The 24,060-nt window shown below is 40.5% G+C and overlaps 1 protein-coding gene across 4 annotated transcripts in view; it reads left to right on the top strand.

Annotated features, from left to right (window-relative positions):
• Positions 1 to 24,060, top strand: part of LOC126281255 (protein ABHD18) — a 167,928-nt gene that overhangs the window by 32,225 nt on the left and 111,643 nt on the right. For all 4 annotated transcript variants that reach the window (XM_049980053.1, XM_049980055.1, XM_049980054.1 and 1 more), the window contains exons 3-5: positions 1,945 to 2,127; positions 2,205 to 2,317; positions 2,396 to 2,534. In XM_049980053.1, the coding sequence (XP_049836010.1) occupies positions 1,945 to 2,127; positions 2,205 to 2,317; positions 2,396 to 2,534 (435 nt within the window). The remainder of the gene's footprint in view (positions 1 to 1,944; positions 2,128 to 2,204; positions 2,318 to 2,395; positions 2,535 to 24,060) is intronic.

Below are 24,060 nucleotides of genomic sequence, written 5' to 3'. Positions count from 1 at the left end.
GCCAACCACTGTCACACTCTGTGTGATTTTAATTTGTTTTGTCTGATCTCTGTCTGAGTCTCTCTTGTCCTGTCTCGTCTGCCGTCTTTTCTGTTGTTCGTTTTTTATTCTCTGTGGGTGATTTTCGTTTTTTGGAAAAAGGGACCGATGACTGTCACAGTCTGGTCTCTTTAACCCCCACAAACCAACCAACCATTTTCCAGCTCTGCTGCAGCCATTGCACAGCTTTTTATATTGGTATGACTACCAACCAGTTGTCCACCAGGATAATTGGCCACTGACAAACTGTGGTCTCGAGCAAACTGACCACCCTGTGGCACAACATGCAGCTGAACAAAACACACTTTATTTCAATGGCTGCTTCACAAACTGGGTCATCTGGATCCTTCTCTCCACTCTCCGCTTTTCTGAACTGCACAGATGGGAGTTATCCTTACAACAATTTCTCTGCTCCCTTAATTACCCTGGCCGCAACCTACAGTAACATACTGTCCCCACACCCTCCACCCAACAGTTTCCATCCCCTATGTCCTATCATCTCCTCCCATTCTCGTCTCCCACCCTGTTTATTTGCAACCATCTGCCAACTCATCTGCCCATCTTTCCCCACTCCTCTCATTTTCTGTTCCTTTTTTCTTCAACTCCCTGCCCCACAACCTCTTGACGCTGCACCTGTTGGAGTCTAGTACTTGCATGCTCCACCAGACAGCATTCGTCTCTCTCCCCACCTGTACACCCCTCCTATGCCTCCCCTTCCCCTTCCCATCCCATTTCCCCTCCCCTCCCCCTCCCCCTTCCCCTTCCTCTTCCCCAGCAAAGGACTTGGAAGAGCAGTTGAATGGAATGGACAGTGTCTTGAGAGGAGTATATAAGATGAACATCAACAAAAGCAAAACGAGGATAATGGAATGTAGTCGAATTAAGTCGGGTGATGCTGAGGGAGTTAGATTAGGAAATGAGACACTTAAAAAAGTAAAGGAGTTTTGCTATTTGGGGAGAAAAATAACTGATGATGGTCGAAGTAGAGAGGATATAAAATGTAGACTGGCAATGGCAAGGAAAGCGGTTCTGAAGAAGAGAAATTTGTTAACATCGAGTATAGATTTAAGTGTCAGGAAGTCTTTTCTGAAAGTATTTGTATGGAGTGTAGCCATGTATGGAAGTGAAACATGGCCAATAAATAGTTTGGACAAGAAGAGAATAGAAGCTTTCGAAATGTGGTGCTACAGAAGAATGCTGAAGATTAGATGGTTAGATCACATAACTAATGAGGAAGTATTGAATAGGATTGGGGAGAAGAGAAGTTTGTGGCACAACTTGACTAGAAGAAGGGATCAGTTGGTAGGGCATGTTCTGAGGCATCAAGGGATCACCAATTTAGTATTGGAGGGCAGCGTGGAGGGTAAAAATCGTAGAGGGAGACCAAGAGATGAATACACTAAGCAGATTCAGAAGGATGTAGGTTGCAGTCAGTACTGGGAGATGAAGAAGCTTGCACAGGATAGAGTGGCATGGTGAGCTGCATCAAACCAGTCTCAGTACTGAAGACCACAACAACAACAACAACAACAACATGGATGGATAGCTAACTCAAGATATGTTCTTATGTGTGGTAGAATAGAAATAAAATCATATTGGTTGACTGTACAGTAGATGTGAATTTTGTGTGATGCCGGTGTATTTAAAAATTATATACAGTGGTAATTACATAGTGTATGTGATAATTATTGTGTTAAACTGACAATGCAAATATGTACTTGGATCTGATCCATACATGTACATCGCAAGCTGTTCATTGCTGTAATGCAAGTTTCTGGCAATTTGATAGTATATTAAAATATAACACACAGCACAGCTGACAATTCTTGATAATCAAATAAAATACTGATTTTAGTACTGGTAAAACACAATTCTGATGCAATTGTTTCCTAATAATTATTTCAGGATGAAACTGTGGGAGACTATAGGATCCTTGAAGGAAAATTTTTGTCACCATTTGTGAAGCACCTGCCCAACATTTTGCCCAAAGAAGCAGAAACTGCCTATTTTCAGGCTGTTCTCCCAGCTGAATGGCAATCAAAGCAATACAGACCAGTATGCATACATTTGGCTGGTACAGGTGACCATGTAAGTTGCAGCACAGATGCCATTTTAAACAATATAGTGAATACTGGTAATTATAAATTAAAATGACCATTCCTCAGGGATACTGGAGGAGAAGACAAATAATGGCTAAACCACTTATAAAGGAATCTGGTATTGGTGCTGTATTGCTGGAGAATCCATTTTATGGCCTGCGAAAGCCTAAGGATCAAGTGTAAGTTATCTAGTATTTTAGCCCACATTAGAAATTATTTCATCACCATGACTTAAATGTTCATATTTCCTGTTTCAGTCGTTCCAGTCTCCATAATGTTTCCGACATATTTGTTATGGGTGGTTGCCTGATACTAGAATCTCTGGCAATTCTTCACTGGTGTGAGAAGTCTGGGTTTGGACCCCTTGGTTTAACTGGAATATCAATGGGAGGACATGTAAGTATACTGGCTACATCATGTACTCTGAAGCTTAATAAATGTCTAATGAAAAAGAAACAATAAAAAATGAAACTTCAATGATAAATGAAAATACAGAAAAAATTACTTACATGCGTGAAAGACAGTGCAAATCAACGTCCATGCATTAAATATATTGCTTGCACATTAATAGAGGAATAAACCATTCTGCGGCGTCAAGTCATACTGTTGTAATCTTATATGTAAACCGAAAGAGAGAAAAAGGAATGGAAAGGGAAGGGATTACTGATGTCAGTTGCATCAGAACAATTAAATGGAATCAGTGGAAAGGAATGGAAAGGGAAGGGATTACTGATGTCAGTTGCATCAGAACAATTAAATGGAATCAGTGGTGATGAGTGAAAATGTGTGCCAGGCTAGTATTTGAACCCGAGGTCTTCAGCTTACTAGGCAGATGTGTTAGCCACTGCACCATCCAGTGATGTTGTTAATCCCCTCCCCGATTTTTGAAGCTTTCCCATTGCATCCAAATGTCTCATGTTGGTGGTTGCATGCAAATGTCGCACATGATGTAATGATCACAGTTCATCACATTTGCCAGTTGTCAAGTACATTGAGATGAATCATTCTGGATTAATGCATTTAAGCAATCTTCATAAAACCCCAAAGTTCTTCCTGAATGTGGACAGTCACTAATGTCAAAACGATCCTCCTTAAAAAAAGAGAACCATTTTCTTGTGGTGCTCTGTCCAGTGGTATTATCCCCATACATGGCACAAATGTCTCTGGATGCCTATGCTGCTGTCACCCCTTTATAGAATGCAGACAGAATAACATGGAAATGTTTCTGATTTCTCCACTTGGCACTCCATTTTCTAGCACCTACAGTTCCACTCACTGTATCCAAATGAGAATGTATAAACTCAAATAAAAAAAAGTGAACTACAAATATAAAATTATAATCAATAAATAAACCCATAGCAACCATAATACTAACATGCAAAACAAAAATGCTACAAACTTATGTACCAACCTATTAAAAGTGTAAGATTTGGCAGTGAAATTAAAATTCAGGCGGAAAGTATAATATCAGTGATAAGGTTCACTGATGTCACTACTGCATCGGCGAAAGTGAAGAAGAATTATAGAAGCTGATGCATGGAATGAACAATTTGCTGAGTGCAGAATATGGAAAGTAGCGAGGGTTATCAGAAGTGGGATTGGAGACCACATAGTAGATAGAAGAGAAGAAAGCTAGATGATACATGACAGACAAGGCATGGTGGAAATAAGAAGCACACTAGCACAAGCAAAGTGAGCATTCCTCGTTAAGAGAAATCTACCAGTATTACACATTAAGTTTAATGTGAGCAAGAAATTTCTGAGAATGTATGTCAAGAGCACAGCATTGATGGAAGTGCATCAGGGACAGAGAGAGAGAGGGAGGGAGAGAGAGAGAGAGAGAGAGAGAGAGAGAGAGAGAGAGAGAGAGAGAGAGAGAGGGGGGGGGGGGGAGAGAGAGAGAGAGAGAGAGAGAGAGAGAGAGAGAGATGAGGATTATAGCATTTGATGTGTTGTTACAGAAGTGTGCTGACTATTAAGTAAGCCGATAAGTAAGAAATGAAGGTGTTCCACATAGAATCGGTGAGAGATGGAATATGGGAAAAACACATACTAGAAGAAACAACAGAGTGATAAAAGAGATGTTAAAACGTTAGGGGACAACTTTCATGGTACTAGATTAGAACTATAGAGGGCAAAAACTGTACGGAAAGACAGAAATTGGAATATATTCAACAAATAATTGGATGTAAGTGCTTTAGTGAGATGAAGAGATTAGCACAGGTGTGGAAATTGTGGTGGGTCACAGCTAATCAGCCTACTCCAAATGCTTTGTTGGAACTTAGGTCCCCATCAGTCAGTTTATCATAAAAGTAAAATGTGGAATATGGGAAGTGCTATAAAGGTAAAAAGCTGATACATTGGTATGAAAGTTGGTTCTACTAAATCAGTTTCACCACACAAAGAACATTTGGGCATTAAACAGCACTGGTGTATTCCTGTAAATTGACTCTCCAGCCTTCAACTTTCTTTTTCTCCTCCAGACTCGGGACATGACTCCTTGTTGCTTTGTGTAGTCCCTCATTTCATGCTTATGGTTGGTGAACCTGATACCATAACAATGGTGCTCTTACAGAACTAGATACTTTATGGTTTGAAATATTAAGCAGTAGAGCTCAACACCTTCCCCATAACTGCCAGCAAGTCAGAACTTACTGAAAATGGCTGTCTAAATGCAGCAACTGATCAATCTTAGCAACTTTAACTGTTTCTTGACTGTGGCATAACAACATTTAAATTTCAAGAGCTGCTGTTTTCTTGTATTTATATCATGAGGTAACAACTACTATAATGTCAAAAGACAGTTCAAGCACCACAGCATCCTCGGCGGTAAAAGCGCAAGTAACCCTCTCATTAAAATATATTTCCATGCTTGTCCTTTCTGACAGTTATCAGCTTGTTTAAACAGTATGGTTCATTCTAATTACTGACTGAAGTTATTTTATATTTACTATTTCCCTATGTTTCTTACTTGTCTAAAATAAAGGATTTCATTTCCAACAAAGGACAAAGCTGACTTAATTAATAAAGCTGCTTATTGCAGAGAAGGAAAAAATAAACTTTAAATGATGCAGTTCCTATAGTAGAAATTAGGAATAGATTTGTGTATGTTCACTGCAAGTTTCATACAATCCAAAACTAGTAGTTACACTGTTATACGGGTGTTTCTTGAGGAATGGTCAATATTCAGAGATATGACAGACGTGATCATTCAAAGCAAAAATGTCTGTTAAACATGAGCTCTAAAATGCATACCTTAATAGCTATAAGCACTTGGCCATCTTTGCTACTGTGAAATACATCTCTTCTACTGGACAAGTGCCCATATCTCTTATGGTATACATTTTATATCCCATGTTTACAAGGCTTCTTTACTTCCGATGATCGTTTCTGTCATATCTCTGAGTTTTGCCCATTCCTCTGTGGACATCCTGTGTCTTATAAATAATGTTGTATCAGGCAGATAATATAAAATTAGTAAAAACTTAACATAAATTATATTTGTGTTGCATCTACTGAATATTTGTTGGTGCCAAGTATTGTTGTGTTGTTGTTGTTGTTGTGGTCCTCAGTCCAAAGACTGGTTTGACACAGCTCTCCATCTTACTCTATCTTGAGTGAGCCTCTTCATCTCCCAATAACTACTGAAACCCACATCTTTCTGAATCTGCTTAATGTATTCATGGGCCTCTTACATGACTTCCTGTTGGAGGCATTTGGGAACCATGATTCTTGCCGCGAGACTAGTTGTTGAACACAGGACCCCATCCTCTAAACAAAACTGCCGCTGTGTCACATATCTTTTGTAATCTGCATCTGAAGCCTGTGCTTTTCGCCATTCTGCTGCATTGCAACATACTGCTTCTAATACCGCTACCATTCTGCTAAGACATCTACATCTACATTCATACTCCGCAAGCCACCCAACAGTGTGTGGCGGAGGACACTTTATGTGCCACTGTCATTACCTCCCTTTTCTGCTCCAGTCGCGTATGGTTCGCGGGAAGAACGACTGTATGAAAGCCTCCGTGCGCACTCGAATCTCTCTAATTTTACATTTGTGATCTCCACGGGAGGTATAAGTAGGGGGAAGCAGTATATTCGATACCTCATCCAGAAACGCACCCTCTCGAAACCTGGCGAGCAAGCTACACCGCGATGCAGAGCGCCTCTCTTGCAGAGTCTGCCACTTGAGTTTGCTAAACATCTCCGTATCGCTATCACGGTTACCAAATATCCCTGTAACGAAACTCGCCGCTGTTCTTTGGATCTTCTCTATCTCCTCCATCAACCCAATCTGGTACAGATCCCACACTGATGAGCAATACTCAAGAATAGGTCGAACGAGTGTTTTGTAAGCCACCTCCTTTGTTGATGGACTACATTTTTTAAGGACTCTCCCAATGAATCTCAACCTGGTACCCGCCTTACCAACAATTAATTTGATATGATCATTCCACTTCAAATCATTCCGCACGCATACTCCCAGATATTTAACAGAAGTAACTGCTACCAGTGTTTGTTCTGCTATCATATAATCATACAATAAAGGATCCTTCTTTCTATGTATTCGCAATACATTACATTTGTCTATGTTAAGGGTCAGTTGCCACTCCCTAGACCAAGTGCCTATCCGCTGCAGATCTTCCTGCATTTTGCTACAATTTTATGATGTTGCAACTTCTCTGTATACTACAGCATCATCCGCATGGAACTTCCGACACTATCTACTAGGTCATTTATATATATTGTGAAAAGCAATGGTCCCATAACACTCCCCTGTGGCACGCCAGAGGTTACTTTAACGTCTGTAGACATCTCTCCATTGATAACAACATGCTGTGTTCTGTTTGCAAAAATCTCTTCAATCCAGCCACACAGCTGGTCTGATATTCCGTAGGCTCTTACTTTGTTTATCAGGCGACAGTGCGGAACTGTATCGAACGCCTTCCGGAAGTCTAGTAAAATAGCATCTACCTGGGAGCCTGTATCTAATAATTTCTGGGTCTCATGAACAAATAAAGTGAGTTGGGTCTCACACGGTCGCTGTTTCCGGAATCCATGTTGATTTCTAGAGAGTAGATTCTGGGTTTCCAAAAACGACATGATACTCGAGCAAAAAACATGTTCTAAAATTCTACAACAGAGTGACGTCAGAGATATAGGTCTATAGTTTTGCACATCTGCTCGATGACCCTTCTTGAAGACTGGGACTACCTGTGCTCTTTTCCAATCATTTGGAACCTTCCGTTCCTTTAGAGTCTTGCGGTAAATGGCTGTTAGACGGGTGGCAAGTTCTTTCGCGTACTCTGTGTAGAATTGAATTGGTATTCCGTAAGGTCCAGTGGATTTTCCTCTGTTGAGTGATTTCAGTTGCTTTTCTATTCCTTAGACACTTATTTCGATGTCAGCCATTTTTTCTTTTGTGCGAGGATTTAGAGAAGGAACTACAGTGCGGTCCTCCTCTGTGAAACAGCTTTGAAAAAAGGTGTTTAGTATTTCAGCTTTACGCGTGTCATCCTCTGTTTCAAAGCCATCATCATCCCGGAGTGTCTGGATATGCTGCTTCGAGCCACTTACTGATTTAATGTAAGACCAGAACTTCCTAGGATTTTCTGTCAAGTCGGTACATAGAATTTTACTTTCTAATTCACTGAACACTTCAGGCATAGCCCTCCTTACGCTAACTTTGAGATCATTTAGGTTCTGTTTGTCTGAGAGGTTTTGGCTGCGTTTAAACTTGGAGTGAAGCTCTCTTTGCTTCCCCAGTAGTTTCCTAACTTTGTTGTTGAACCACGCTGGGTTTTTCCCGTCCCCCACAGTTTTACTCGGCACGTACCTGTCTAAAACGCATTTTACAATTCCCTTAAACTTTTTCCATAAACACTCAACATTGTCAGTGTCAGAACAGAAATTTTCGTTTTGAGCTGTTAGGTAGTCTGAAATCTGCCTTCTATTACTCTTACTAAACAGATAAACCTTCCTCCCTTTTTTTATATTCCTATTTACTTCCATGATCACTGATTCCCTGTTCTGCACTTACAGAGGCCAAAAGTTCGGGTCTGTTTGTTATCAGTAGGTCCAAGATGTTATCTCCACAAGTTGGTTCTCTGTTTAATTGCACGAGGTAATTTTCGGATAGTACACTCAGTATAATGTCACTCAACGCTCTGTCCCTACCACCCGTCCTAAACATCTGAGTGTTCCAGTCTATATCTGGTAAATTGAAATCTCCACCTAAGACTATAATATGCTGAGAAAATTTATGTGAAATGAATTCCAAATTTTCTCGCAGCTGTTCTGCCACTAATGCTGCTGAGTCGGGAGGTCGGTAAAAGTAGCCAATTATTAACCTAGCTCAGTTGTTGAGTGTAACCTCCACCCATAATATTTCACAGGAACTATCCAGTTCTACTTCACTACAGGATAATCTACTACTAACAGTGACAAACACGCCACCACCGGTTGCACGTAATCTATCCTTTCTAAACACCGTCTGTGCCTTTACAAAAATTTCGGCTGAATTTATCGCTGGCTTCAGCCAGCTTTCTGTACCTATAACGATTTCAGCTTTGATATTTTCTATCAGCGCTTGAAGTTCTGGTACTTTACCAATGCAGCTTTGACAGTTTACAATTACAATACCGATTGCTGCTTGGTCCCCGCATGTCCTGACTTTGCCCCACACCCTTTGAGGCTGTTGCCCTTTCTGCACTTGCCCAAGACCTCTAACCTAAAAAACCGCCCAGTCCACGCCACACAGCCCCTGCTACCCGTTTAGCCGCTTGCTGCGTGTAGTGGACTCCTGACCTATCCAGCGGAACCCGAAATCCCACCACCCTATGGCGTAAGTCGAGGAATCTGCAGCCCACATGGTCGCAGAACCGTCTCAGCCTCTGGTTCAGACCCTCCACTCTGCTCTGTACCAAAGGTCCGCAGTCAGTCCAGTCGACGATGCTGCAGATGGTGAGCTCTGCTTTCATCCCGCTAGCGAGACTGGCAGTCTTCACCAAATCAGATAGCTGCCGGAAGCCAGAGAGGATTTCCTCCGATCCATAGTGACGCACATCATTGGTGCCGACATGAGCGACCACCTGCAGATGGGTGCACCCTGTACCCTTCATGGCAACCAGAAGGACCCTTTCCACATCTGGAATGACTCCCCCCCCGGTATGCACACGGAGTGCATATTGGTTTTCTTCCCCTCTCTTGCTGCCATATCCCTAAGGGGCCCCATTACGCGCCTGACATTGGAGCTCCCAACTACCAGTAAGCCCACCTCTGCGACTGCCCGGATCTTGCAGACTGAGGGGCAACCTCTGGAACAGGACAAGCAGACATCTCCGGCCGAACATCAGTATCAGCCGGAGACAGAGCCTGAAACTGGTTAGTCAGACAAACTGGAGAGGCCTTCCATTCAGCCCTCTAGAACGTCTTTCGTCCCCTGCCACCCCTCGAGACGACCTCCCACTCTACCATAGGTGAGGGATCAGCCTCAATGTGGGCAGTATCCTGGGCAGCCACAGTCGTAATCCGATCGGGGGATGTGTGGGACGAGCTGGCCTTCCCCTACAAACCCCCATCCGGACCCCCACAGTGATGCCCATTGGCAACAGCCTCAAGCTGTGTGACTGAAGCCAACACTGCCTGAAGCTGGGAACGAAGGGCTGCCAACTCAGCCTGCATCCGAACACAGCAGTTGCAGTCCCTATCCATGCTAAAAACTGTTGTGCAAAGAACGTCTGAATTAATCTACAGAGAGCACAAATAATTCGACACAAAATTTAAACGGTTATTAAAATACAAGAATCCCTAGTAAATGCAGTAATGCTGCTACTTGCGCACTGTTGACACACTGCTTGGCAGCGGAAGGAGACTATGCGATTTTACGCTATTCAGGTTTCTAAAACGCGATGCTACAACTCTCAAGTACTATAATACGCCCAAAATTGATGAATTAAACAATGCAAGTACCAAAAACACGCATCTGCATTGGAGTGTTTCTTCCCCAGTTTATGAATGACTTCAAAGTCCATTTCAGAGAGGCATAGTGATCAATGCCACAAATGACTTGATGTGTGTCTTTTATCCCAAATAACCATTTGAGAGCAGCATGGTCCGTGGTTATCTGGAATTTATTCCCATACAGATAGCACCTGAAATATTTTAAACCATAGATGATACTCAATAACTCCTTTTCTGTTGTTGAGTAATTCTTTTCTGCCATATTTAATTATCTGAATGCTTGTCTGGATGCATAGGCTACTGGATGTTCTGCACTGTTAATGTTTTGACCCAAAACTTCACCGATAGCATGTCCAGATGCATTGCAAGACAGGATGAATTCTTTGCTGAATCTGTGTAGATTAATACAGGACTGTGTGTTAATTTGTATTTCTGTGTTTCCAGTGCTGTGTCACATTCTGTTGTCCAGTGAAATTTAGTACCTTATTTCAATAACTACATGAGAGGTCATGCTATTTCTGCATAGTCTTTTACAAACTTTCGATAATAATTTGAGAGACCTAGAAATTGCTGTACTTCTTTGGTAGACTATGGTGTTCGAAAATCTTTAACTGCAGCTATTAGCCATGGATCGGTGTGGATACCTTGTTCACTGATAACATGGCCTAAATATGTTACTTTCTTTAATGCGAAGTGACACTTTTCCAAATTTAATGTTAATTTAGCATCTCTGAGATGTTGGAAAACTTCTTGTAAGCGAATCACATGCTCTTTGATGTATTTTAAAAATATGATTATGTCATCAAGTTATATCATACATTGTCAGTTTTTAATCCATGTAACACACCGTCTAGCAATCTTTGGAATGTTGCAGGGGCAGTCTTTATTGTGAAAGGTATTCTTAAGAATTGCCAACAACCTGAAGGTGTGGAGAAATCGGTTTTATGTCTGTCCTCTAGTCCAACTTCTATTTGATGGTACGTGCTCCTCAAGTTGGCTGTAGAGAAATATTTACTGTTGCTGAGATGGCAGTGGTATCTATGATATTCGGTACTGGATACATGTCTGAAATTGTTTTGCTATTTAAATGCCTGTAATCATGGCAGAATCTACAATGTTTTGCACCGTCAGCAGTTTTTTTTGGCACAATTATATTTGCACTGTATGGCGAATCTGAAGGCTCTTTTATACCATCTTTTAACTGGTGATCTGTGAATTCATCAAGTATTGGTTGTAACTGGTGAGGAACTCTGTATGGTCTCCTATAAACTGGGGCGTTATCTCTTGTTGGAATCCTGTGTTCTGGGTCGTTTGTTGCTGGTAGTGGTCCCTGTCAACTAAACAGGTTGTGAACCTCGCCCAACACTGCTTCTATCACATCCTGTTCATTTCCTTTTTAGTGTGATATCTTCTGGCACAATGCAGTTTTGTAGGCAGCTGGTTTGTCACTATTGTCTACATCTGACCAATCAGAATTTGCCCTCCTCTAAGGCACTTATGTTAGCTAATAACATTCCCTTTCATAACTCCTTGTCTTCTGCCCCAAAACTATCTACAGGGTGTTACAAAAAGGTACAGCCAGACTTTCAGGAAACATTCCTCACACACAAATAAAGAAAAGATGTTATGTGGACATGTGTCCGGAAATGCTTAATTTCCATGTTGGAGCTCATTTTAGTTTCGTCAGTATGTACTGTACTTCCTCTATTCATCGCCATGATTTCATACAGGATACTCTACCTGTACTGCTAGAACATGTGCCTTTACAAGTAAGACACAACATGTGGTTCATGCACAATGGAGCTCCTGCACATTTGAGTTGAAGTGTTCGTACGCGTCCCAACAACAGATTTGGTGACCGATGGATTGGTAGAGGCAGAGCAACCCTCTTGACTTTCATTTATGGGGGCATTTGAAAGCTCTTGTCTACGCAACCCCTGTATCAAATGTAGAGACTCTTCGTGCTAGTATTGTGGACGGCAGTGATACAATATGCCATTCTCCAGGGCTGCATCAGCACATCAGGGATTCCATGCGATGGAGGGAGGATGCATGTATCCTCGCTAACGGAGGACATTTTGAACATTTTCTGTAACAAAGTGTTTGAAGTCACGCTGGTATGATCTGTTGCTGTGTGTTTCCATTCCATGAGTAATGTGATTGGAAGAGAAGTAATAAAATGAGCTCTAACATGGAAAGTAAGTGTTTCTGGACACATGTCCCCATAACATATTTTCTTTCTTTGTATGTGAGGAATGTTTCCTGAAAGTTTGGCCGTACCTTTTTGTAGCACCCTGTATATGCACTGGTATTTCCATCAATTGTTGCAGCACGATCTATACTCCTGCACACAAAACAATGTGCTGTATCTAATTCATCATTTTCCTCTAACAGTTCCACTATGCATAGTTCATTTGCAGGTAAAGCAGCATTAATGTCCATCCAAAGTAGCTTTCCTGTACCAAATGGTATTTTGTCCCATGAATCTATCTTCAAGAACATTGCTCGCGGTTTAATTGATTCCTCTTTCCGGGGAGAGGGATCTTATGGCAGAGCGTCCTTGGCAGCTGTGTCACCCAATCGAAACAATGTTCCGCTAAGCTCCACTGTTTGCTGCCCGAAGTTGATTATGACATAATGTTTATTTAGAAATCTAACCCTAGAATAGCATCATATTTGTCGCTTGCCTTTGATACAACTTCCAAAACTCCTGGAATCTTAAACACCCTCAATGTGAAATGTCAGTGACATACAGCCTAATGAATGTGTATCACCTCCACCTACACCACTTAACTTATATCTTGGAGGGTCATATCTCCTCACCTCAGTGCACTGTTTACTTATGACTGATACATGAGCCCCGGTTTCGACTAATAATATATGTGTTTTACCATTAATAGTGCCTGAAAACCAGCACTCTACCTTTGCATGCATTCTAATAGTGTGGAATTTTAATGAGAACGCCTGGCGGTGGTTCTGGGGTTCTCATTCCTGTTTAATGGACCCCTGTTTGCAAATTTCCCAGTACTGCTACACTCAAGATATGTATGGCCCATCCTTAGACAATATATACATTTTGGTTGGTGACAGCTTTTTGCTGTGTGTCCCTGCTGACCACATCTGAAGCAATAGATCCCAGTGGAAAATACATTTTTTCTTTCTTTGCACCTCATCGCGGCTTCTGTTTCCTCTAAAGCTATAGCAAATTCACTGCATCAGTTAAATTCTTTGGAAATTCTACACTAACTTGGCACAATGTTTCGGGTGGCAATCCTCTCAAAAAAGTATCTTAGGCTCTATTCTCTGCTTCTTGTAGAGTATACATATTGGCTTCATCACTGCGTGAAAATTGGTAAGTGCTACTATTAACCTTTCGTATTCTATACACAAAGCTTTCTATTGTTTTTTTGTGCCTTCGGGACTTGGTGTTCAACTGCACCGTATAAAAACAGCAACTGTTCTGCTTTTTAAACCCTTTGAGCAAACCTTGTTTCAATTCTTCAAAAGTTAATGCATTTTGTAACTCCTCATGATATAGTACATGCAACTTAGCTTCCCCTATTAACCCTAACTTTGTCATTTGCAACATGTGTTCATCTGACCAAGAACCAAGTTTAGCGGCTGTTAACAAATAAGCAAAAAATGCTTCTATATCCTCGCTTGGCTTGCCAGAAAAGGGAGTCACAAGGGTGGCTGCTGACAAATCTAGTATGGGAGAGATTGCACTAGATGTCAAACTATTGACTCAACAATTCATTATTTTCAGACCGCAGTTGGGCTACTTGATTAAGTAGACTCTGAATAATGTCGTGGATGGGAACTCCTTGTGTCTTACTGTCTTTCATTGTAATCCTTTCCTGTTTAACAAATGGTTATTCCCATACTTCCTGTGGCTACAAGAATATAGAAACAGCTATATAACAAGTAACATTAGAAATTCAATTACAATTTTGATCAAAAGAAACATCTAACACCCCCTGAAAAATTTGCTAGTGTCAAATTTGTTTGAAAATATGTGAGCTTTACATCATTTGTTTTTTACACCGCAAAAGCATTACTTGAAAAGAAAAAGTCTGGAACCAATTTGCACTCACAAGTGTACTAAAATACTGTCTGCTGTTCACGGGCTGTCACTGATGATGGCATTATGAATTTCTTGTACCACAAATTCCCTATCACATACACCTCAAAATAGAGCCAAGGTTATCTGACACCAAAAGTAGCGAGCGGATCAGTGTTTAGTGACTCTAGATATTGAGCATCAGTGCCAGAGGGTAGCAAAGGTCATTATTTTCTCAGGGTTGGTGGGAAGAAAGTGACACTTTGAAGACGGTGGAGTGGGCTCTTTCCTCAGCTCAGTGGGTGAGGTGTGAGTGTAAAACATTGGTGGTTCCAGTAAAAGTCATTTATTAGGACATAAGACTCTTAAAACAAACAGACTAATACATTATCTTTTGACTCGCTCAGCTTCTTGGGGCTGCAGAATGGCAGAGTCACAGCGTGTACATTCCAGTAAGAGCTGATATGGCAAAAGTTCGTGTTGCAGTGGGACGCCAACAGCATATTCTTCCCTCAGCACCACGCCCGTAACTCTCTGCGATGGTTGTGCAGCCTCCTTCTTGTGAATTCGCTTGTTGCGTATTAACAAGCAGCTACGGCATGATGTGAAGTGCTCCATTCTGAAATTGAACCAGTGACCCTCAGGTGTGATGTCTTCTGGTGGAGTTCATCAACCTCTAAGTTGACAGGTGACCTATTTGGTGCCGCCACAGTCCTTTCATCCTCGCCAGTCACCTGGGTAAGTACCACATGAACTTCTTTCTGGTGACATCTGGGATCGCATCCTCTGCATTGGCCTAGTGGCCCGGTACTGACATCTTCTGTTGAGCAGCATAGCAGCTAAGTCGTCATAGCGAAGTATGCCGTCCACTGACTGACTATCGGGCCATCCGTCCAGCCGACATTTCATCATATCTTCTTTCTCCCCTCAAAGGACCTTCCAAAGGACCACCTCGCACCCATTTGTCGGAGGTATTTATTCATTTTCTTTTACAATACTGCTAAGTTTCTAGGGCGGTGACTGACTCTTCAGTTGTTGATCTATGCTGCTCACATTGGGCAGAAACGTGACGAATATTGACACACTTCCCAGCTTTCCAGTGTTTTACCTCCATTCTGGTGTGGTCGTCTCCCGTGCATCGCCATATATGTCACACACCTGAGTTCAGTAAATTGACGGTTCCAGGAGCATTGACCACTAATGTGCAAAGAGTGCTGGCCGTTGTTCTACTTGGAAGCATTGCCCATCTGCTCAGTCATTGATCTGTCGAAGTACTGACTGCTGCTGCACAAACTCTGCTGGTCATTGGCCTTCTCATGTTGGTCAGAAACATGACCAGTGTCACACATGTGCCGTCCTTCTTTGTTTGACTGCAGCCACTTCCGAATGTTGTGGCTTAGTGTGTCAAAGTCTCTAAAATTTTCACTTAACCTCTAATAAGTCTACCTGCTTTGAACAACCATAAATAACATGTAATTATTATAAACAATTATTATACACTCTACGTTTCTAACGGAATGCCGTCTACTCCCGAGGCCTTGTTTCAACTTAGGTCTTTCAGTGCTCTGTCAAATTCTTCACACAGTATCATATCTCTCATCTCATCATCATCATCTACATTCTCTTCCATTTTATAATATTGCCCTCAAGTACATCTCCTTTGTATAGATCCTTTATATACTCCTTCAACCTTTCAACTCTCCCTTCTTTGCTTAGGACTGTATCTCCATCTGAGCTCTTGATATTCATATAGGCAGTTCTCTTTTCTTCAGAGGTCTCTTTTTAATTTTCCTTTATGTGATATCTATCTTTCCCCTAGCGATATACACTTCTAAGTCCTTACATTTCTCCTCTAGCCACCCCTGCTTAGTCGTTTTGCACTTTCCGTCATTCTCATTTTTCACTGGTTTGTTTTCCCTTTTGCCTGTTTAATTTACCACATTTTTGTATTTTCTCCATTCATCAATTAAATCCAATAACTCTTGTGTTACCCAAGTACTTCTATTAGCCCTCATCTTGTTACCTACTTGATCCTTTGGTGCCTTCATTATTTCATCTCTCAAAGCTACCCATTCTTTTTCTACTCTATTCCTTCCCCCTGTTCTTGTCAATCATTCCCTAATGCTCTTCCTGAAACTCTCAGCTACCTGGTTCTTTCAGTTTATCTAGGTACCATCTCTTTAATCTGTGACCTTTTTTTCAAATCTCTTCAGTTTCAATCTACAGTTCATAACCAAGAAATTGTGGTCAGAGTCCACATCTGCTCCTAGAAATGTCTTACAGTTTAAAATATGGTCCGGAAATCTCTGTCTTACCACTATATAATCAATCTGAAACGTGCCGGGTTCTCCAGGTCTCTTCCACATATACAGCATTCTTTCATGGTTATTAAACCAAGTGTTAGTGATAATTAGGTTCTGTGCAAAATTCTACTTGGCAGTTTCCTTTTTCATTCCTTCCCCCCAGTGCACATTCACCTACTATTTTTCTTTCTCTTCCTTTTCCTACTATCTAATTACAGTTCCCCATGTCTATTAAAATTTTGTCTCCCATAACTATCTGAATAATTTCTTTTATCTGATCATACATTTCTTCAATCTCTTCATCATCTGCAGAGCTAGTTGACATATAAACTTGTGATGTTGTACTGGATGTTTATTGGCTTTGTGTCTGTCTTGGTTACAGTAATGCATTCACTATGCTATTTGTAGTAGCTTATCTGCGTCCTGATTTTCTTATTCATTATTAAACCCATTCCTGTATCACCCATTTTAGATTTTGTGTTTGTAACCCTGTATTGACCTGACAAGAAGACCTGTTCCTTCTGCCACCGAACTTCACTAACTTGTGATATTTATCAGAATTAAATAACTATCTTTTTTGTAAATAGTGATATTAACAATTCAGCTTCTAAGTAATTAATATAGTTACCTTAGAAACCATTTAAAAACTAATAATCTTTCTAGTATCAGTGCTTCCTTTTATCACGTTAGTTTACAAGACAGTACCACTATGGAGTGCAAAACAGAACAAATAGCTCATGGTACTCTACACCTCCCTTGAAAGCCTGTTGTTTGGCATTAATCATTCTCATGTGGTTAAAAGATGGTTTTAAAGGTGTGACACTACACAGTTTCTAGAAAGATTTGTAGAATATACTATTCTCAGTCTTCCCCCACATTATGTTTTTGTAAACTCTGCAGAATCAGCAATGAAAGGAATATATGGAAAAAAAAGTCTGTAAGAAGGGACAGGATGATAGGACATGTATTTTGATCTCAAGGAGTAACTTCCATGCTATTATCATGAGCTCTGGAGGGCAAAAACTATTCAAGACAATATGTATTTGAATATATACAACGAATAATTGAGGATATTGGGTGTTTGTGGTACTCTGAGGTGCAGAGATCAGCACAGGAAATGAAGTCATGGCTGGCTGTGTAAAATCAACTCCACAACATTTCCTCGGCACAGTTGCATGACATCTTCATTGAAGTAGCTGAGCAATTGCTTTGTGGAAACATTGCAGAATCTACATAATTCCATCTAATGGCAAACCCTAGAGCCAGTTTCATGGGTCTCAGCTATCCTGGTGTAGCCTCCAGACTAACATAATTCACTGTCTTTGCCTTAATGAGATTGTTTTACTCATAGTGTGATGGCAGTTGGTGAATAACGGGATCTGTTTCTTCATGAAGTATACAGAACATAAGTAGAATTTATCTACATCTGTATCTATATCTAGAACATATCCAGAACGTGTCTACATATGCGTATGGGATCTGTACTTCTTATAAATTTTTTTTTTTAACTTGTACTTCCCCCTTCATTTTGTGTGTATAACATGGATAAAACAAGCTGCTCCATGAATATAACAGAAGATATTTATTTTCTGAATGTATTTAAAGCTTAATTCCACTCCAATAGTTGATTATTAAATATACTTTATTGTTGCAAAAATATGTACAATGAGGGAAAGGCAACCACCTACCTATAGAGAACTGGTGTGTGGTGCACAGAAATGTGTAACACAAAATAGTTAACTCTAGCGCTCAAGCTCTTGCTCTTTTTCTAGTGAGAGTACACATATTTACACACACAACCATGCACACACACACACACACACACACACACACACACACACACACATACACACATGTGCATGCTGGCAGTAGCAAGAGTCTTGCTGCTACTGTGGGCATGTATATTATGGTGTCTCTAAATCTGTAGTTGTATATGGGAACGTGTGTTTTTGCTAGAAAAAGGGCAAGAGCTCAATGCTGAATGCTGTTTCCTGTTATATGTCTTTGTGCTCCCCACATCGGTCTGCTATAAGTGACTGATTGCCTCTACTTTACTTTATTTTATGTATTGCTCCATTCAGTAGTGATTTTTTTTTATCTTTAATCAAAATAAATTTTTTTCACGAGTGATTGTTTTATGATATACCACCATGCTGAAAGTCTTAATAAGCGAGGCTGTGTTTAAATTGTGCTTTAGTCTGCTCATTACTCCTTCCCTCCTTCCAAAACCTATTGACCATCACCATCGTCAGTATTTTCTGAGTAAGGAGCCAAATAGATGACCTCAAGAATATTGTGAGGCATTCCCAGACCCATTCCACATAACAATAAACTTGTGTAGGAATAGGCTCCATGGAGCTAAACTTTGAATTTGCATTGTGCTTCTGCTTATTTCCAAGTAACTGAGAGGTTTAATGACTCAAATGTTGTTACTCTTTATTTTTATAAATGAGCAATCCTTATTTGACATCAATGACTTCTAGTGAGACAGACTTAATCACAGATACTTGATAATAGTGTGGGTAAGTAAATGGGTATAGCTCCCATCATATGTTAGTGATATGCATGTCATATAACTATCTTCTGTTCATTTATAAAATAGGTTATCTGACAGCTAATTATGCAATTTTGTTCCAAAAATTGTAAGTGGCTTAGTCGATCAAAGTGAGATAATTTACAAGTGGCATAGTTGATTAAAAAAAAGGTTGATTCTGAAAGATTCTAATAATATTCACATCCTGTATGTTCCAGTTTTTGCTAACCTGTGCCTTGGAATGTCAAAACAAGCTTTAGTTATGGTGACATAGTGAAGGATTTCTTTCCCTGAAACTCATTCTGTATTGTTGTTCCTAACATAAGAGTATAGAGACATGAATACATGGATGTAGATGTTTAAAACTCTTATTACACTAAGCTTTATTTAAAGGGGACAGCAGGGGATGGCATTGCTCTATAGAACATAACTTATACAACAAACTAGTAAAATAAAATTTTGAAACTCTCTCTTCTCAACATGTTCCTTAATACTACAACAGCAAATGGTTCCACTTAATTTCTCATGCTCAGCATTCCTCTTATTTATCAGATGGTTTTAAAGCACTGCTTTGGTAAGTCATTTGGAAATTTGTCTTTGCAACAAAAGTTTCCCTTACGTCTTCTCAGGAACACATTGTTAAAACTATGCTTATACAAAAACCACATATGGCACTACCAGACACAAGATATTTGTTAATGGTTTCACTTATTCCCTTTACTTTGCAACAGTGTATCATTAAAAGCAGTCACTCTCAGCTGAAACAATGTCTCCCTAATTTCAAGGATGTGCTGCCAAAGAACAATTACATGACATTTCCTCTTTCCTTCAGTGCCTTTAACATTGCCAGTATAATCAAATTTAAAAACTTCCAAATCCTCAGGTGCACATTCCCAGTAGCATTCTTACTTGTTGGCCCAACTGTTAGCCTTACAAGCGTGTTTCCCCTTTCTTCTCTTCCTCCCTCCCCCTTCTGAGGAGGCAATGCAATCACAGGTGGAAACAAACCTGTGCCCTTAAGAAATAAATGTATCCCTGTTGTGTCATTATCTATGACTTTTACGACACTATTAACATTATCAATAGCTTCCTGTGCATCCTTGCAGTATCTAAAACAAAATTACCATCTGTAGTTCCAATCTGCATGGCACAGAAATAATTGGAACATGTAATTCCTTGTAGATATGGCCCAACTCCACAGCCTCTCCACAACACCTGTTACCACCCAACAGTGTAGATACTACCACGGCTAAATTATTACCATCCATGTTGCTATTCAAACACTCATTTGCTTCAGTACAGCTCACATTCTCTGTGTCTGGCCCTATAGATAATTCATATTCTGCGTTATCACAAGGTATTGCAGTTGGTAATTTGATATTACTCACTATTGGAGTACTCCATTAACTTTTTTCTCATTACTACCTACATCCACACATTTAACGTATTAAGATTTTGCACAAATTTATTGTCAGACAACCATGCCGGTCCTTGTTTTTAATCCACTCATCATCCCATTGTTGCTGCCTCTTCTCTACATACACTGGAGTAACTCGCCATGCAAAGCCCACTTCTTTCCCTTCTTGAGCATTTGCATTGCCTGCTCCCAAAGCAATGTTCTTTTCCTTCTCAACCTTTATTTTCTCTGCTGTATCTGCCATCTCTGCTCTCACACAAGCTAACTGAGCTGCTAAAATTCACAATGTTTCTCCCTTCCCCTCTGTGGTACCAATAATGACATGTTTAATCCTCCATCAGTCACTCCCCCCCAAAAAAAAAAGAAAAGAGAACAAAATGCAATGATGCGAAGAACCATTAAGTATATTTCTAACATAACAGTTTTTCTGAATGGCTGTCCATGCCTACTACTTTACATGTTTCACAACAATGAGCCATGCTGCTTGCTATAGCAAGATACAACCATGAGCATCAGCATGCCAACTGAAGATAATGGTATGTGCCCACTCCAGGCAATGGCCAGTAATGTTGTAGGCCTGCACAAGCTGGATGACAGTGACACTGTAGCTGGGCAGCTAGCTGGCTCAGGTTCAAACTCACAGCCCATCAGGAAGTTTGACGACGACAGTAGGTATTCACCTAACAGAACAGAAGTGATCTATTCCCCCGAACAGAGTGGAAGCTACAAGTTGACTGCCTGCATATTTCAGCTCAGGTGAGACCCTGCAACCACAGTGGCAAAGTCCATTTATGGTGGATGGTTGTGCCATTTGTGCTGCAAGTTGTTATCATCAGTTGGCATAGAATGTGCTGCATGCCACACTGTATGTCCTTGGATGTTGCTGGATACAACAAATATCTAAGAATAAGGGTCTGATTTGGGGGGATATAAGTGAGCCGGCTGCTTATTATTTTTCCATTGAAGTTCTGCCACCACAGAAACCATAACAGGCAGAAACAGCCAGACATTGCCATTAGGTGGCAGTGAGTCATTTGCCCGGGATTGCTTGTTTAGTCAGCACCTCCAGAAGCCATGTGTGATCTGTAAGAAATTGCAAGTTTGGCTTTGAAGGATGTTGGCTACCATATTTCATGTAATCGGTTTACTGAATGAGTGTTCTTTCTCTCTTGCTGAATGATGCCTGGTCTTCAGTCTGACAGCCGCTTCTCCATCTATGATGTCAGTCTGCTTATCAATGCTTGAACATTTCATCACCTCCACCAAATCCATGATTCAACAAAAAGAAACATGCTATAGAACAGCAAATGATTTACACATTACGTGTTCTCCCAGTTATGTTAAGGCTCAGAATGAATTCCTAAAACTTTATTACTTTACTTTTCTACAAGTTCTGGTAAAAAGGAAGTAAATAATGCAAACTTATCAAGGTACTATTTATTGTGACAGATCAATGTGTGACTGATTTTTCAACCTTGAACTGTATCCTTAAGCTATGACAAATTTCACACAGTAGCAGTGCTAGATAATTTAGCAGTGTAATACATCATAAAAAAATAGTTCCATAGTAATGCAGGCACACATGTTCCATTTCCATCAAATTTCATCTGTTCTTAAACTAACCTAACGTAAGGTATTGGAACTTTGTTTGGTTTACAAATGGGTTTATAACTGAGCCCAATGGTTTGTGCATCACATTATCAGGAACTGAAATTTTATCACACGATGTAAATAAAGTTGTATCATCTGTACGGCAGATGACAGACTGTAATACACTCCAGAAAAAAAATGAAGCATCTAATCTCGAAGGTAAGAAGGAAATGTAATGAATCTTCACAAGTGGATTATCGAATTGAGTAAAATTACAAAAAACGATCTTATCAGTATGAAGTTGGAACCCTTTGACCTGTATGCATGAACTGATTTCATTGGGAATGATATCATAAACCTATTGTATCCTCTCCTGAAGCAAACTGGCCCACAGCTGTTGCAATTGGTCCTCGATATGTCCCCCATACTGGCACGAGGACGAAGTTGACTCTGAGTTTGTTTGAGACAAGTTCTATCAGGGATAGATCTGTGGATCTTTCTGGCAATTGCAATACCTCAACATCATGCAGATGTTCCATAGAGACAAGTGCCATGTATGTACAAGCATTGTCCTGTTGAAAAATGTCACCATGATACTGTCAAATGAAGGGTTACTCATGAGGTAGCAAGAAGTCATATTGTAGCATCAGTGTCCTCAGACACTACCAGTGTGTGGCCTTAAGTTACACCTCATACATCCCCATACCATGATGCCAAGTGTAACACTGCTGTGTCACTCCATATCAGTGAAAGAAGGGGTTACCACCATACTTGCAAATGATTATTATCTAGTATAGTTAAAAACTACAATTCATAGTTTAACACAGTGTGACGGTATTCATCAGTGGTCCATCCTTCCTAATCACAGCACCATTCCAAATGCAGCTTTTTGTATTGTGGTGTTAATGGCACCCTACACATGGGACAGTAATTCTCTGCTTCTAGTCTCTGACCAATGGTTCAGGATAATACGGGATGTTGCAAGGAGTCCATTACTTGTTCTGATATTGCAGGCACAGATGCAAAGCAGTTAAGTTATACTTGGCGTACAACAGGGCTGATGCACAGTAAGGGAAATCTTCTCTTGTGATGGTCAGACATGCTGAACTGGAAGCTTGACAACGAAAATGCTTGCTGTCACATTCCCATTCAGTCCAACATTGAGCCACCATTACACCCTAATCTCGATATCGCACAATTCAACCAGCTGGCCAAGTGATGACACTTTCAAACTCTTTTCACATGCTAATAGTGATGTCTCACACTAGTTTGTAGCATCTCTGTGTCCTTCACAGTGGTCACTTATCATTTGATGCTGTTCAAACCTTTTGTACACCCTATCAGGTCTGGTAACAACAATAAACACAAACAGCGCTAATGTACTTCGGTGGCTATTCTACTTGTCAGACAGAGTTGCAACTTGAATCAACTACATACTCACCAATGGTACCTACATGCATGATTTTATATTGACATCTGTCCAAGTCTTTTAGGTGCTTCACATTTTTGGTCAAGCACTGCATTTCACGGAATAACTCATTTATGTTGTTGTTGTTGTTGTTGTTGTTGTCATCTTCAATACAAACTCTGGTTTGATGCAACTCTCCATGTTACTATAGTGTGTGCAAGCCTCTTCATCACCAAATAACTACTTCAACACACAAGAGTGGTTCAGTAAGAAATGCCCCCAGCCCCCGACAGAACATATTTATTGTTAAGTGTCAGAATTTGGTGACAATATACGTCAACATATCTTGTCCATGTCCTGTTTTTCTATGCCATGTTCTGTGGCCATATGCCAATGTTGTGGAAGAGCATGTATTCTGTGCTGGGAAAAGCTCTTGTCCGGTAGGCATAGCCATGTTTTCACTGCGTGACTGACACACTCACACTTCACCAACAACTGTAGAGCCAATTGTCAAGTTTTGATGTGCCAGTTGGCATGAATAATGACATCTGTACAAGTCAGCATGTCTGTAGGAGTGGCTGTGAAAGAACGTCCCGAGCATGGCTGATCGTGGAGCTCTGTTTCTGCATATCCTGAGGCTGTAGTT

Source organism: Schistocerca gregaria, chromosome 7, assembly GCF_023897955.1.
Source record: "Schistocerca gregaria isolate iqSchGreg1 chromosome 7, iqSchGreg1.2, whole genome shotgun sequence".
Classification (NCBI taxonomy): Eukaryota; Metazoa; Arthropoda; class Insecta; order Orthoptera; family Acrididae; genus Schistocerca; species Schistocerca gregaria.
The sequence above is the reverse complement of the archived record's forward strand: the minus strand, read 5'-3'. Positions and strand labels throughout refer to the sequence as shown.